This window comes from Trifolium pratense, linkage group LG6 (genome assembly GCF_020283565.1).
Source record: "Trifolium pratense cultivar HEN17-A07 linkage group LG6, ARS_RC_1.1, whole genome shotgun sequence".
In the NCBI taxonomy this organism is placed as follows: domain Eukaryota; kingdom Viridiplantae; phylum Streptophyta; class Magnoliopsida; order Fabales; family Fabaceae; genus Trifolium; species Trifolium pratense.
Genome location: NC_060064.1, coordinates 16,275,142 through 16,288,795, shown reverse-complemented (window position 1 = coordinate 16,288,795; position 13,654 = coordinate 16,275,142). Strand labels below are relative to the sequence as shown.

Genomic DNA, 13,654 nt, shown 5'->3' with positions numbered 1-13,654 from the left:
CAAATATGATGAAAGTAACCAAATTAGATGGCATTTGATCGTAGCTTAACTTGAGCACAGGTAAAATGTCATCTTTGTTTGTCTTAAATTCCATATCTTAGAGTCTCTAACAAATATCCACTTATTTAAATCAAATTTTGAAAACAATGAACTTTCTAAAATTTACCTATACAACAAAAAGAAATAAAAAAGCTGAAGCTTCAGAATTCCACAGCACATTTAATGGACATTCTTCTGTACGAATGAAATTATAGCCCATGAATCTTCCAAGTTTTTAAACTTTCTTAGAAATTAGTCAGGTCATTTCTCAACCGATGTGAGACTTTTAACAAACTTCTTCATCACCTTAAAGAAACACTTGACTGAATGTAGACCAGTGATATAGGCCAGTTTGAAAGAAAGTAAAAGTTTACTGCTGTTTATTTGGATTTTATTTGAACAATCAGTTAGGTAATTTACACAAGTTGTGAGAATTTTGGTAGCCATTTAGGCAGAAATTTTACAAGATCTGCAATTACTATGCTATATACTGAGGTTTGACAGTTAGGAAATGCAAGTAGAAACAATAGTGGAAAAGGGCCATCACAGTTTCTCAATTTTCTTATATACGAAAATGCTTCAGTTTTTTTAATACTATTTCTGCCAGGGCTTCAAACTCCAACAGTTGCTAACAAAGGCAGTCAAGTTTTCATAATTTTAAGAGATGTCAAATGTGTTTTTCTAGTCTCAGGAAAACATACTGTTTTGTGGATTTGCCCAACTTGTATGAGACTAACCAGACCAATAAATTGTTGATTAATCTTCCTAGCTTCATGCATGCATCTATACAGTGGTGCTACTTGAATATGTTTGTATATCACTGATTCAAACAAATTAAATACATGGTCCACTAAATCACATTTAAATTCAACAAATGATAAATGATAAGTTTTCATACAGATATCTTTCTGTATTGGAAATATAAGATGGAAGAAAATAAAAAATTTCAATTATTTGGTTACATCAAATGTGCTGATGGAAACATCTTGGCAATCTTGTTGATTACTGGACCTGCTTTACTCATGAAAGTTATACTGCATATGTCCCTTCAAATTTGCTTTTCTCTTTTCATCATACCTAGTCCAGTAAATAAAGCAAACATCATTGTCAATTCAAGTGATGTTAAAATCATACAACATCAATTCAACTAGATGATAATCAATTCAAGTGATGTTAAAATCATACAACATCAAGATTACATCACATATAAATTTTCAAGTGGAAAAAGGTTGTGGAGGTGCAATCAACTCTTATTTAATACAAAATTATAAGTTTACCTTTGAAGTCTGATGTCTTCGTTCCTCCTCCTGTCCTCTTGGTTCTCCGATGGAAACATTTTTTATGCTAGCAATCATAGGCTGGTGTTCACCAGATTGCGGCTTACATTTTCGGCACAACTCAGGACAATCTTCTATGACCAAATCTTCAAGGGAAGTTAGATGATGTATGTCACATGGAAGGCTCGATATTTGAGGACAATCATAAATATAGAGCTTTTTAAGACGGGTCAATGTTGTCAGACACATAGGAAGCGTCTTAAGATTAGGAAATTTATAAATTGTCAAGGTCTCTAAAGTTTCTGCAGCACCTTCAATCCATCCGGGCAATGTCAAAAGCCTTGGAAAATCCCCTATACACAAATGTTTCAACCTCAATTTTTGAATTGTGTTTTCATTGTTCAACGACATATTTAACATCTTGCAGTCTACAATTATTAGAGTCTGCAATTTTGGAAAAATATGAAGAGGTAATGATTTCAGGTTCCAACACGAATACAAAGACAATGTTTCAAGAGAGGTGAGTTGATGTGCCATGCTGAAAAAAAAATTCATATTTTTACAGTAACTGAAAGCCAAAAACTGAAGATGGTTCAAGTTTGCAAATTCATCCAATGACAGAATTGATTGTTTGGTGGTTATAGATAAATATTGAAGGCTGATCATCTTCTCTAATCCTTTTGGCAATGTTTCAAGCTTTGTGCATCCACTGAGATCCAAGATTTGCAAATTAAGGAGTTTGAAAATAGAATGAGGAAGTCTCTTGATTTTGATATTATTATTGAGAATGAAAACACGCAGGTGCTCCAATTTAGCAATAGAGTTAGGAAGAGTCTCAAATGAATAATCACTTAAATCTAAATACCGCAAGTATTTATATCTTGATAGCCATGTATGCAACAATGTTTCGTTGTCAAGGCCCACACCTTCAACCGGAGATAGAATAGTTCTTACACTTTTGGAGTTAGGGCATATAACATGACCAAGTGAATCATTTTCAACAATTGATAAATGTCTTGCGTGGTCTGATATATTCTGTGTATTTGAGTCTACCATTACAAACTCCTCTTTTGCAACATATAATGCAAGATCATGTATCAAATCATGCACTTTGAAGTCACAATTGAACTCATAATCATTGAAATCCTGAAGAAACGATCTTGAAAGTAAATCATCAATACATTCTCTTGCAATATTCTCTGGCTTTTCAATTCCATTTCTGGGTCGAACTAGTCCAAGGGCTATCCACAAAGTAGTAATTGAAGCGACATTAAAGATATAATCTTTTGGATACAAAGAAAAAAAAGCAAAACATTGTCTCAAATAGGATGGCATTTGATCATAGCTTAATTTTAATGCAGGTAAAATATCATCTTTCTTCTGTTCCAAATTCCATATCTCATGGTCTCTTACGAATATCCACTTATTTAAATCATATTTTGGGAACAAGGAACTTCCTAGAGTTCTGACAGCCAGCGGAACACCTGCACATTTTTTCACAATTTCTTTTCCGATCTCAACCAGATTTGAATATTTTTCTTCTTCCCCGTCCTTGAATGCCCATTTCACAAATAGAGACAGACAGTTCTCTTCCGAAAGACCTTCCAAAACATATGAAGGAACAGTACCCATCATTGAAGCAATTGGGTTGCTACGTGTTGTCACTATGATTTTACTTTCTGCAGCACCAACTTTAAGCAAATCTAACAACTCAATCCATTTTGCACGATCATCACTCCATATATCATCTAACACGAGGATAAACTTTTGACTAGAAAGTTTATGTCTTAGACGAATCTGTAGCTGCTCAATATCAAAGTGGTTAATGTCTTCTTGGTGAGAAATAGAAACACTAGGTGGAGGTGAAGATGAAAGAAAAGCAGAGTTAATAATTTTGATAATTATGTGCCTAATATCAAAATCATTGGAGACACACACCCAAATCTTCATTTGGAAGACTTCATCTATCCTCTTATCATTGAACACCAACTTTGCAAGTGTGGTTTTCCCCAATCCTCCAATTCCCACTATGGGAATAACAGATAGACTTTTATCACCAAGACCCTTTGGATTAGACTCCATCAAAAGTTGGATAATTGCTTCCTTGTCATTCTCCCTCCCTATTACACTTGAAACATCAACATGGGAATGAGTCAATTCCCTTCTTTGCACAGAAAGTCCAGGCTCATCATCGATTCTCATGAGTCCAAACCTAGTTCCATCAGCTGCTACCTTATCCAATCTATCCTTAATCTCTTTGATTTGGCATGACATCTTAAATCGGAAAGCAAGTGGATTAGAGGAAGAAAAGAAGTGGCGTACCTTCATCGAAGTGCTACCAAAAACTTTCATAACCTGTTTTTTCTTGTCTTGCAACTCAAATCCATCCAATACATCTTCAGCATCAGAGCATATGTTACGAATCTGCCTCAGCCATTCACGCAAGGCATGTTGTTTGTTCTTCTTCTCCTCAGCATCCAGCAGTAGACCTTTGACAATTGACAAAGTATCTTTAATCCGTTGGAGATCTTCATACACACCATAGGCACGAGAAGCCTCTTCATAAGCATATGATGCAAGCTTCCCTAACAGTGAATCAGCAACACCAAACACAAATGATTCAGCCATGTCAATGTTAACTAGAAGGAAATATATAGCAGAAATATTGAAGTTGTGGTAGTAAATTAGTAATTGTGGTTTCGGATCAACTAACAAGAATAGCCAATCTACCAACTTAAAAGTTCATGTGTTTATTTGTTTGCATTATGATTGTTAGAAGAATCAAATAAGTGGTTCACAGAATAATCATATTATTGCTTTATAAAAGAAAAGAAAGCACAAGCTCCACTTAAGTAAAATAAGAATTAAGCAGCACAACAAGTTTGAATATGCTAACCTCCAATCAGCATTATACAAAATGTGAAGCATGCAACGGGAAGGCCCAGCAGCTAATATAATATCCTTAAGGTTGTTGTGGCATTTGACTTTTGTTGACTCTGCATTCTTCCGTGTGGTGGAGGAGACTTAGATGATACTCTTTCCCATTTTCACATGGGAATGAATAGGTTTAGACAGCCAAAAATGTTTTATGGACACTTAACTTTTCCTACACATGCGACATTTAATTAATCACCTTTAAAATTATGACTAGTTCAATTGTGTAGATGATTAATTTAGATTTTGTTCAAAATTCTGATATTGTGGAACTAACCACAAGTTTTACTATGAATTCAATTAATTAACCATAAATTCAATTGAATTAACCATATTTTTAAGGGAGATTCTATGGTGCATTCCCTTTTTGGACTGTTTTGGTGCAGTCTTTTTTTTTTTACCAATATTTTTGTTGAAAATAAAAATATAATATAAAACTATACTTGGGCTGAATTAGTGATTGTACAACTCTATCATTTGGTCAAAATTGGTGCACTTCTAAACAACACTGTCTGTGTACCGGTGAAATTGGGCACCTCTGTTATTCTGAAAAAAGTATTTCCTGCTAACAAATTTTCTGCTAAAAAGTTTTCCCTCCCAACAAACTAATCGTTAACCTTATCCTATTTAAAGAAACTTCAGAATCTCACAGCACATCTAAAAGACATTCTTCTGTACGAATGAAATTGTAGCCCGTGAATCTTACAAGTTTATAAACTCAAGCATCATCTTAAAGAAACAATTGATTGAATGAACACCAGTGGTATAGGCCAGTTTGAAAGGGAAAAATCTTTTTCAGTTCATCCGAATGAAATGTGCTTTTCTACTCTTAGGAAAACATATTGTTTTGTGGCCGTTCCCAACTTGTCTGAGACTAATCAGGATCAATAAGTATTTGGTTAATATTTCAAGTTTCATGCACCTATAGATTGATGCTACTTGCAAAGGTTTGACAATTGAAGTTTACAAGTCAAAACATTCTTCTTCTTGTAAGAAAAGTGGTATGTTAAAACAAAGTATATGTCACTTTTGAGAAAATACAAAGGAGATTCACCATTGGCTTCAATTACTTCATTGGGAAAGAAAATAAAAAATCCATGGTCCATTAAATCACATTTACCTTCAAATTCAAGAAAAATAAAAAATGCTAAGTACACATAAAAGATGTTTTTGAGTACTGGGAATATAGGATGAAAAAGAATAATCTTTTCAATTATTTGACTACATCTAAAGGCTCTCAATGACATTCCTCTTCTCCAACACCATCACTTGCTGCTTTGCTCTATCATACTGAATGCTGCATATATGTCCCTTCAAATTTGATTTTCCCTTTTCATCATACCTAGTCCAGTAAATAAACCAAACATCACTCTCAAATAAACTTCTCTTTTATTGATATAACAAATATAACTTTTTTCTGTTTTCTGTGATCTCATTCTATTGGTAAAAATGACACTCAAAAGAAATGGTTAAAGTTACTGAGAAGGTGTAGTGTTACATGAATCTATTAGCTAACAAACTCATGGAAATAATTAATCCCTAACTAACCATCTTACTCATAAAACCTTGTAGAGCTCATTAAAAAGGTTGACACCGGGTTTCATCATAGTTGATAGTCACTTCTAGAGTTCTAGTTAAATGCTGTTAAAATCAGGCAACATATAATGATTACAAGTTACAACACATATATAAGTTTCCAAATTTAATTCTAACCTTAAATTTTCAATTAAAAACTAGTTTAGGAGGGGCAATCAATACTTATTTGATACAAAATGATAAGCTTACCTTCAAGGTTAATGTCTCCATTCATCCTCCTCCTCATCCTGTTCCTCCTCTTTCTTCTCATCCACCACCTCCTCCTCCTCCTCCTCCTCCTACTCCTCCCCTATAAGTTCAATGAAAACATTTTTGATGTGTGCAATAATAGGCCAGTACTCACCAAATTGCGGCTTACATTTTCTGCACAATTCAGGACAACCTGCTATGTGCAACTCTTTAAGGGCAGTGAGGTGATGTATGTCACTTGGAAGGTTCAAGAGTTGAGGACAACCAATAATGTCAAGCCATTTAAGATGAGTCATTGTTGTCAGACACTCAGGAAGCATCAGAAGGTTAGGAAGTTCATAAATTACCAAGGTCTCTATAGTTTGTGCAGCACCTTCAATCCATTCAGGCAATGTTGAAATCCCTGGAAAATCCCCAATATACAAATTTTTCAACCTCAATTTGTGAATTGGACTTTCACTGTTGAACGACGTGCGTAATATCTTGCAGTCTGAAATTAATAGAGACTCTAAATTCGGAAAAAGATGAAGAGGCAGTGATTCCAAGCTCCAACATGACTGCAAAGACAGTGTTACAATGGAGGTGAACTGTTGTACCCTGCTGAATAACAACTTCATATTTTTACAACAATGAAAAGCCAAAACTTGAAGATGTTTCAAGTTAACAAATTCAGCCAATGACAGAACTGATTGTTTGGTGGTTATCACCAAATATTGAAGGCCGATCATCTTCCCTAACCCTCTTGGCAATGCTTCAAGCTCTGTGCATCCATCGAATTGCAAAACTTGCAAATTATGGAGTTTGGAAACTGAATGAGGAAGTCTTTTGATGTTTCTATTATTAGTAAGAACAAGAATACGCAAATGCTTCAATTTAGATATTGAATCAGGTAGAGTTTCAAATGAAGAAACATTTATATCTAAATATCGCAGGTACTTATATCTTGATACCCATGTATCTAACAATGCTTCATTGTCAAGGCCCGCTCCTTTGCTGAAAAGTAGAATAGTTCGTACACTTGTAGACATGGGGAACAAAACATGCTCGAGTGAATCATTTTCAATAATCGATAAATGTCTTGCTTGTTCTGATATATTCCGAGTATTTGAGTCTACCCTTACAAACTCCTCTTTTGCAACATACAGTGCAAGATCATGTATCAAATCATGCATTTTGAAATCAGAATTGTACACAAAGTCATTGAAATCTTGAAGCAATGACCTTGAATGTAACTCATGTATATATTCTCTGGCAATATGCTCAAGCTTTTCACTTCCATTCATGGATTGAACTAATCCAAGGCCTATCCACATAAAAGCCATTTCAAAGACATTAAAGGTATGATCTTTAGGAAACAAGGAAAAATAGGCAAAACATTGCCTCAGATAGGATGGCATTTCATCATAGCTTAATTTTAATGCAGGTAAAATATCATCTTTCTTTTGTTCTAAATTCCATATCTCGTGGTCTCTTACGAATAACCACTTATTTAAATCAAATTTTGAGAATAGGGAACTTCCTAATGTTCTGACAGCCAGCGGAACTCCTGCACATTTTTTCACAATTTCTTTACCAATCTCAACTAGATTTGGATATTGTTCTTCTTCTCCATCCTTGAATGCCCATTTCACAAATAGAGTCAAACAATTCTCTGGCGAAAGACCTCCCAAAACATATGAAGGAACAGTACCCATCATTGAAGCAATTGAGTTGATACGTGTTGTCACTATGATTTTACTTTCCGCTGCACCAACTTTGATCAAATCTATCAACTCAATCCATTTCGCACGATCATCATTCCATATATCATCTAGTACTAGGATAAACTTTTGACCAGAAAGTTTATTTCTTAGACTAATTTGTAACTGCTCAATATCAAAGTGGTTAATGTCTTCTTGCTGAGCAATAACAGTACAACCAACACTTGGTGGAGTTGATGCTGAAACATAAGCAGAGTTGATCATTTTGATAATTATGTGCCTAATATCAAAACCATTGGAGACACACACCCAACTTTTCAATTGAAAAACTTCATCTATCCTCTTGTCATTGAACACCAACTTTGCAAGTGTCGTCTTCCCCAATCCTCCAATTCCCACTATGGGAATGACACAAAGACTTTTATCACTGTCACCCTGAGGATTGGATTCCCCCAAAAGCTGGATAATAGCTTCCTTGTCATCTTCTCTTCCTATTACACTCAAAGCATCAACATGGGAATGAGTGAATTCTCTCCTTTGGACAGTAGGTCTGGGCTCAACATCGATTATTATAAGTCCAAACCTGGTTCCATCAGCTGCTACCTTATCCAATCTATCCTTGATCTCTTTGATTTGGTGGGACATTTTAAATCGGAAAGCAAGTGGATTAGAGGAAGAAAGGTAGTGGCGTACCTTCATCCAATTGCTACCAAAAGTTTCCAGAACTTGCTTTTTCTTGTCTTGCAACTCAAATCCATCAAATACATCTTCAGCGTCATAGCATATGTTACGAATCTGCCTCAGCCATTCACGCAATGCATGTTGTTGGTTTTTCTTCTCCTCAGCATCCAACAACAGACCTCTTACAATTGACAAAGTGTCTTTGATCCGTTGGAGATCTTCGTACAGACCATAGGCACGAGAAGCTTCTTCATAAGTATAAGAAGCAAGTTTCCCTAACAGTGAATTAGCAACATCAAACACAAATGATTCAGCCATTTCAAATAATCAGGAAATAGAAGAAATATAGTTGTGATAGCAAAGTAGTAACTGTGCCTTCAGATTAACTAACAAGAACAAATACATTAAAAGCTGTGTTTATTTGTTTACGTTATCATTGTTAGAAGAATCAAATAAGTGGTTCATACAATAATAATAATAATAATAATAATAATAATAATAATAATAATAATAATAATAATAATAATAATAATAATAATAATAATAATAATAAGGAAAATGCTAAACAGTGCCCCCGGACACTAGTTAAGGATACAAATATAGAAGTTTTATCTCGTAAATTGTGCATTCAATGTTTTAATGATATGAAAAGTTATTCTCTCTCATCATTAACTTTATCATTTGTTTCTTTTTTTAGTATGTTTAACTAGTGCCCCAAGAGCACTGTTTAGCATGACCCAATAAGGAAAATAATATTATTGCTTTATAAAAGAAAAGAAGGCACAAGCTTGCTTTAGAAAAGTAAAGTAAGCATCAAAGCAGCACAACAAATTTGAACAATTTATCATGCCAGCCTCCAATTAGCATTATAATAATAACATTATTAACATGTGAAGTATAAGGTTGTTGATGGACTACATAGTTTTCCCAATTTTGAGATAGAAACTAGTCCCACACCCGTGCGATGCACGGGTATTATGAGGTATTTTATATTGTAATGTTGAAAAATTATTCGTATAAATTGAAATAATAATTATTATGAAAATAATAATAATAACATCAACAACAACAAAATAATAATAAAAAAAAAAGTGATGTAAATATAAGATAGATATTAAAGATGTGTTTATACTTTTCGAAAAGATTACAATGGATCCTATTGCGTCTACCAAAATAAGTTGGTAATCCATAAATTGTCATGTCGCTATGAAAACGGTTTGTGGTCATACTCATACATTGTGCATTTGATTCTTAATTGAACACTATAATTCAATATATAGTATAAAAGATTAATTAGTGCGTATAATTTAGTAAAACCTATTATTATTAGTTGAGTGAGTGTATAATGAAAAGTCATAGGTATATAAATGTATGATATGAAAAAATGTATAGAGATGACAATGATGTAAGTAGAAGTGATGTGACATTATTGGGTGGTTTAATTGGATATAAGTAACTGACGTGGATTAGGGTTAGATTAGTGGTTGCATAACTATCTAGGAATTATATATATAGATGTTTATACATTTAAAAAACTTATTTATACATCACATTTGAAGTTACTTTGGTATCTTCTTCATTAACATTGATTAACAATATCTTTAACTCATTCTTCAAAATAACTATGGAAATGAACATATAATTGACCATGGAAAACAATCGATGTTGAAACATAAGTTTTTATTTATATTATAAATCTTATTGGAGGATTCTGAGTTGGATAAACTACTTCATTATCTCTTACCAAAAAACTACTGTATTATCGAATTTGACATTTATATTAATTTGAAACTTATTGGAGTAAAGATAAATCAACTTAACTCATATTCAAATATCGAATATGATAAAAATCATACAGGGCGACCAACTCCTTATATTTATAAAGATTGGACAAAAGATTATTAGCAAAAACATTAACTTTTTTGAAAAAAAGACAATAAAATACACAAAATAAAAAAATAAAAAAAATAATTTAAAATGAATAATAACCCAAAATATTAATAATAATAATTACAATTAGTACCCCACATTAAATAGATGTAAGTGGATGATGTGGCTAAATGAAAGGTTTTCATTGGTTTGTGGATTAGGGTTTAGATAGGCAATTCCACAACTATCTAGGATTTATATATATAGATAGATGTTGCATGGCTAATTTCCTGTTTAGTTCTGCAACATAAATGAGTAAACGCGTTATCTAGTGTTGCATTCACCGTAATTTATAGAAGTTAGATTTTAATACTATACTCCCTCCGTCCCAAATTATAAGGGAAAATAAAAAAATCACACTTATTAAGAAAAAGTAAAACATGAGAATTTGAAATATATTTTTGTGGGTTTTCCTTGGAATAAGTTGTATAGGAAGATGTAAAAACAATTTTTATTGGTTGTTGTTTATTGAGAAAATGAGAGAGAGAAGAAATTAAATGCAATTTGCATTTAATTTTATGAAAATAAGGAAAAAACATTTTTGAAAATAATTTTTTCTCTTATAATTTGGGATAAAAAAATAAGCTTTTTTCCCTTATAATTTGGGACGGAGGGAGTAGCTTGTTTGGCTTGACGATAAGAGTGGCAATCTCGCGTCCCCAAACATTCTAGCCATAAAATTAAGGAAGCTAAAAATTGTAGCTTCACATAATCACATTGAACGCGTGTTAGATGTGCTGCCAACCTTAAAGCAGACAGATACTAAGAACTTCTGCAGCGGCAACGCGGTTTTTCATAATGAATTTGGTGTACTGAATGCTTAAGCAAACATATGAGTGTGGTCTCTTCAAAAATATTAAGGCTCAAATGAAGCATATTATCCGTAATAGTTTTACTTTAAGTATATATGACTTCACCTTTTTAAAGTTTGTTAGGACATGTTAGATTTAGTTAAAGCATATTTCATATCAAAGTCATTAGTTAAACAATTTAGCATATTTTTAAATAGATTATAGATTTAATAAATCAATGAAATTAACTCTTGTTTTTAGATTTAATATTGTACTTTTTAGAGAATCTAAATATATAATTTTTTGTGTGAATCGAATATTCTCTATGTGTAACTGCATAAACTAATCTTTTCAAAAAGAGACAATTATCTTAAAATATTAGTAAAAAAAAAAAAAAGTTATTTTAAAACAGATAATAAACTGATGAAAATTACAAATAATACACTAGAGTAGTACCTTAACCTTTGACTTTGAGTAGAGTAGAGCATAGGTTGGTTCTACAGTGGAGAAAGGACGTGTATGGTGTATGGTGGACTTTGTTTGAAAACCATTGGATCAAACAGTGAGTGAGTCCGTGCAGCAGATTAGTGTTTTTCCCTCTCATTCATTCATTCATTCATTAAATCCTGCAAGGACAATTTGAGTGACAGATCTGAATAGAGATGGCAGAGCATTTTGCAAATCAGGGAAAGGAATATGCAGATTCAAGGCCAACTTATCCACCACAACTCTTCCAATTCATTGCTTCTAAAACTCCCTCTCACCACCTCGCTTGGGATGTTGCCACCGGAACTGGTCAAGCTGCCAAATCTGTGCGTCTCTTATCCTTAGTATTATTTTATTCAATGTGTATTAATACTTTAATCTACTTATTATATGTTGCATGATATACCAACACAAGTGTTATATTAGCTTACAAATATAATAAATCATAATCGTCAACGATGAATTGGTTTAAGTGGTAAAGGTCTTTAGCCCTTAAGCAAGTGGTCAGAGGTTGGAAGGAGAGAATTCATTGGGGATGTCAATTTGATCTGTAAATAGGAATTTTTTTTCCCAGAGAGATGGGGATGAGGTTAGGGTAGTTACAATTGATTAGTTCTGAGTTTCTTACAGATGTTAACTGAATCTGATATGGAAGTTCTGTGTATTGGAATTATCAGACTAATCAATAGGACTCGGTTATTTATAGTACATGGCAGTTACAGGATATTAGTTAGGTGTTGGTCACAGTTGCTGAAAGTTGTAACTAACTCGAGCAGTCTAAAGGTTATACTATGCACATAACAGGGTATAGTAGAGTACATGAACAGTTTAATCTTACTCTATAGATTCTTTTTTTTTTTTTTACAATGGAATTGAGGATCGAATCTAGGACCTCTTGCATACTACCCAAACCCCTCACCACTAGACCAAACCGTGGCTTCGATTGCACATAGATTTGTATGCTACATTCTCCACAACTACAAGGAATGCTTAGCAAATTTCTGTTAAATATGCTTGGATCTCATCCAAAAAATAGCTCAAAGGGTGAAGTTGTCCTCACATATTTATACACTTAACCGCCCGGGAGCCTGAGGGACTTCAAACAAACCAACAACACAACTACACATTCAACAATTTCCACACACACACATGATACATTTTTTGTTCATACAAGTTTTTTTTACTATGACGAAAACTAATTTGTGAATATTTCAGTTAGCTACACTGTACGAGAATGTGATAGCCACAGATGCTAGTGAGAAACAACTTGAATTTGCAGCCAAGCTTCCTAATATACGATACCAACACACCCCATCAACAATGTCCATGACTGAGCTTGAACAATTGGTGTCACCTCAAGGAACCATAGACCTTGTGACCATTGCTCAAGCCCTTCACTGGCTTGATCTATCAACCTTCTACAAACAAGTCAATTGGGTTCTCAAGAAACCTCATGGTGTTATTGCTATTTGGTGTTACACTTCACCAAGTATTAATGATGCAGTTGATGCTTTACATCATACGTTATATTCTTTTGATGCGAGACCTCATTGGGATCCAAGACGCGAATTACTTGAGGATAATTATAGAAACATTGATTTTCCGTTTGAGCCTGTGGAAGGAGTTGATCACACAGGACCATTTGAGTTTGAGGCGGAGACTGTGATGGATGTTGATGATTTCTTGAATTATATAAGATCGAGGTCAGGTTATCAGATATCAAAGAATAAAGGGGTTGAGCTTCTTAAGGATGATGTTGTTGAAAAATTCAAACTTGCTTGGGGAGAAGATGGTAAAAAGATTGCCAAGTTTCAAGTATATTTGAGAATTGGAAGAGTAAGAGATGCTTGAAAATATGCAAATGATTGTTCTCGTTAGTGTGATCAGAAACATATGTTAAGTGGTTCTGTTAATTTGATGTCCCTCCTTATAATAAGGATCAAGTTCTAATGTTATTTGTGCTTTTGATTGAATGCAGAAATACCATTACAGGATAAAATATATGACTTTAAAAGTTGGATCAGTTCACTTG

At 33.6% G+C, this 13,654-nt stretch overlaps 3 protein-coding genes across 3 annotated transcripts; 1 reads left to right on the top strand and 2 right to left on the bottom strand.

Moving 5' to 3' along the window:
* Positions 1-928: 928 nt before the first annotated feature.
* LOC123888332 (disease resistance protein RGA2-like) lies at positions 929-4,157 on the bottom strand. The gene is made up of 2 exons (XM_045937362.1): positions 1,317-4,157; positions 929-1,116 (listed from the first exon to the last, which is right to left on the bottom strand). The coding sequence occupies exons 1-2, from the start codon at positions 3,942-3,944 to the stop codon at positions 1,111-1,113; spliced, it is 2,634 nt and encodes an 877-aa protein (XP_045793318.1). The 5' UTR covers positions 3,945-4,157; the 3' UTR covers positions 929-1,110.
* Positions 4,158-6,124: 1,967 nt separating this feature from the next.
* LOC123888330 (disease resistance protein RGA2-like) lies at positions 6,125-11,743 on the bottom strand. Its single transcript, XM_045937360.1, has 2 exons — positions 11,599-11,743; positions 6,125-8,691 (listed from the first exon to the last, which is right to left on the bottom strand). Exons 1-2 carry the CDS (start codon positions 11,738-11,740, stop codon positions 6,125-6,127), a joined length of 2,709 nt encoding a protein of 902 aa, XP_045793316.1. The 5' UTR covers positions 11,741-11,743.
* On the top strand, positions 11,736-13,577 carry LOC123888331 (putative methyltransferase DDB_G0268948). Its single transcript, XM_045937361.1, has 2 exons — positions 11,736-11,948; positions 12,838-13,577. Exons 1-2 carry the CDS (start codon positions 11,799-11,801, stop codon positions 13,471-13,473), a joined length of 786 nt encoding a protein of 261 aa, XP_045793317.1. The 5' UTR covers positions 11,736-11,798; the 3' UTR covers positions 13,474-13,577.
* The last annotated feature ends 77 nt before the right edge of the window (positions 13,578-13,654 follow it).

Bases quoted from the DNA above. Each gene is read 5' to 3' on its own strand.
- LOC123888332 (XM_045937362.1), bottom strand. From the start codon at position 3,944: ATGGCTGAATCATTTGTGTTTGGTGTTGCTGATTCACTGTTAGGGAAG.
- LOC123888330 (XM_045937360.1), bottom strand. From the start codon at position 11,740: ATGAGAGGGAAAAACACTAATCTGCTGCACGGACTCACTCACTGTTTG. The intron at 8,692-11,598 runs GTTAAGGTACTA...ATTCACTGTTAG, and splicing joins TACTCTACTCAAAGTCAAAG to GGAAACTTGCTTCTTATACT.
- LOC123888331 (XM_045937361.1), top strand. From the start codon at position 11,799: ATGGCAGAGCATTTTGCAAATCAGGGAAAGGAATATGCAGATTCAAGG. The intron at 11,949-12,837 runs GTGCGTCTCTTA...TGAATATTTCAG, and splicing joins CTGGTCAAGCTGCCAAATCT to TTAGCTACACTGTACGAGAA.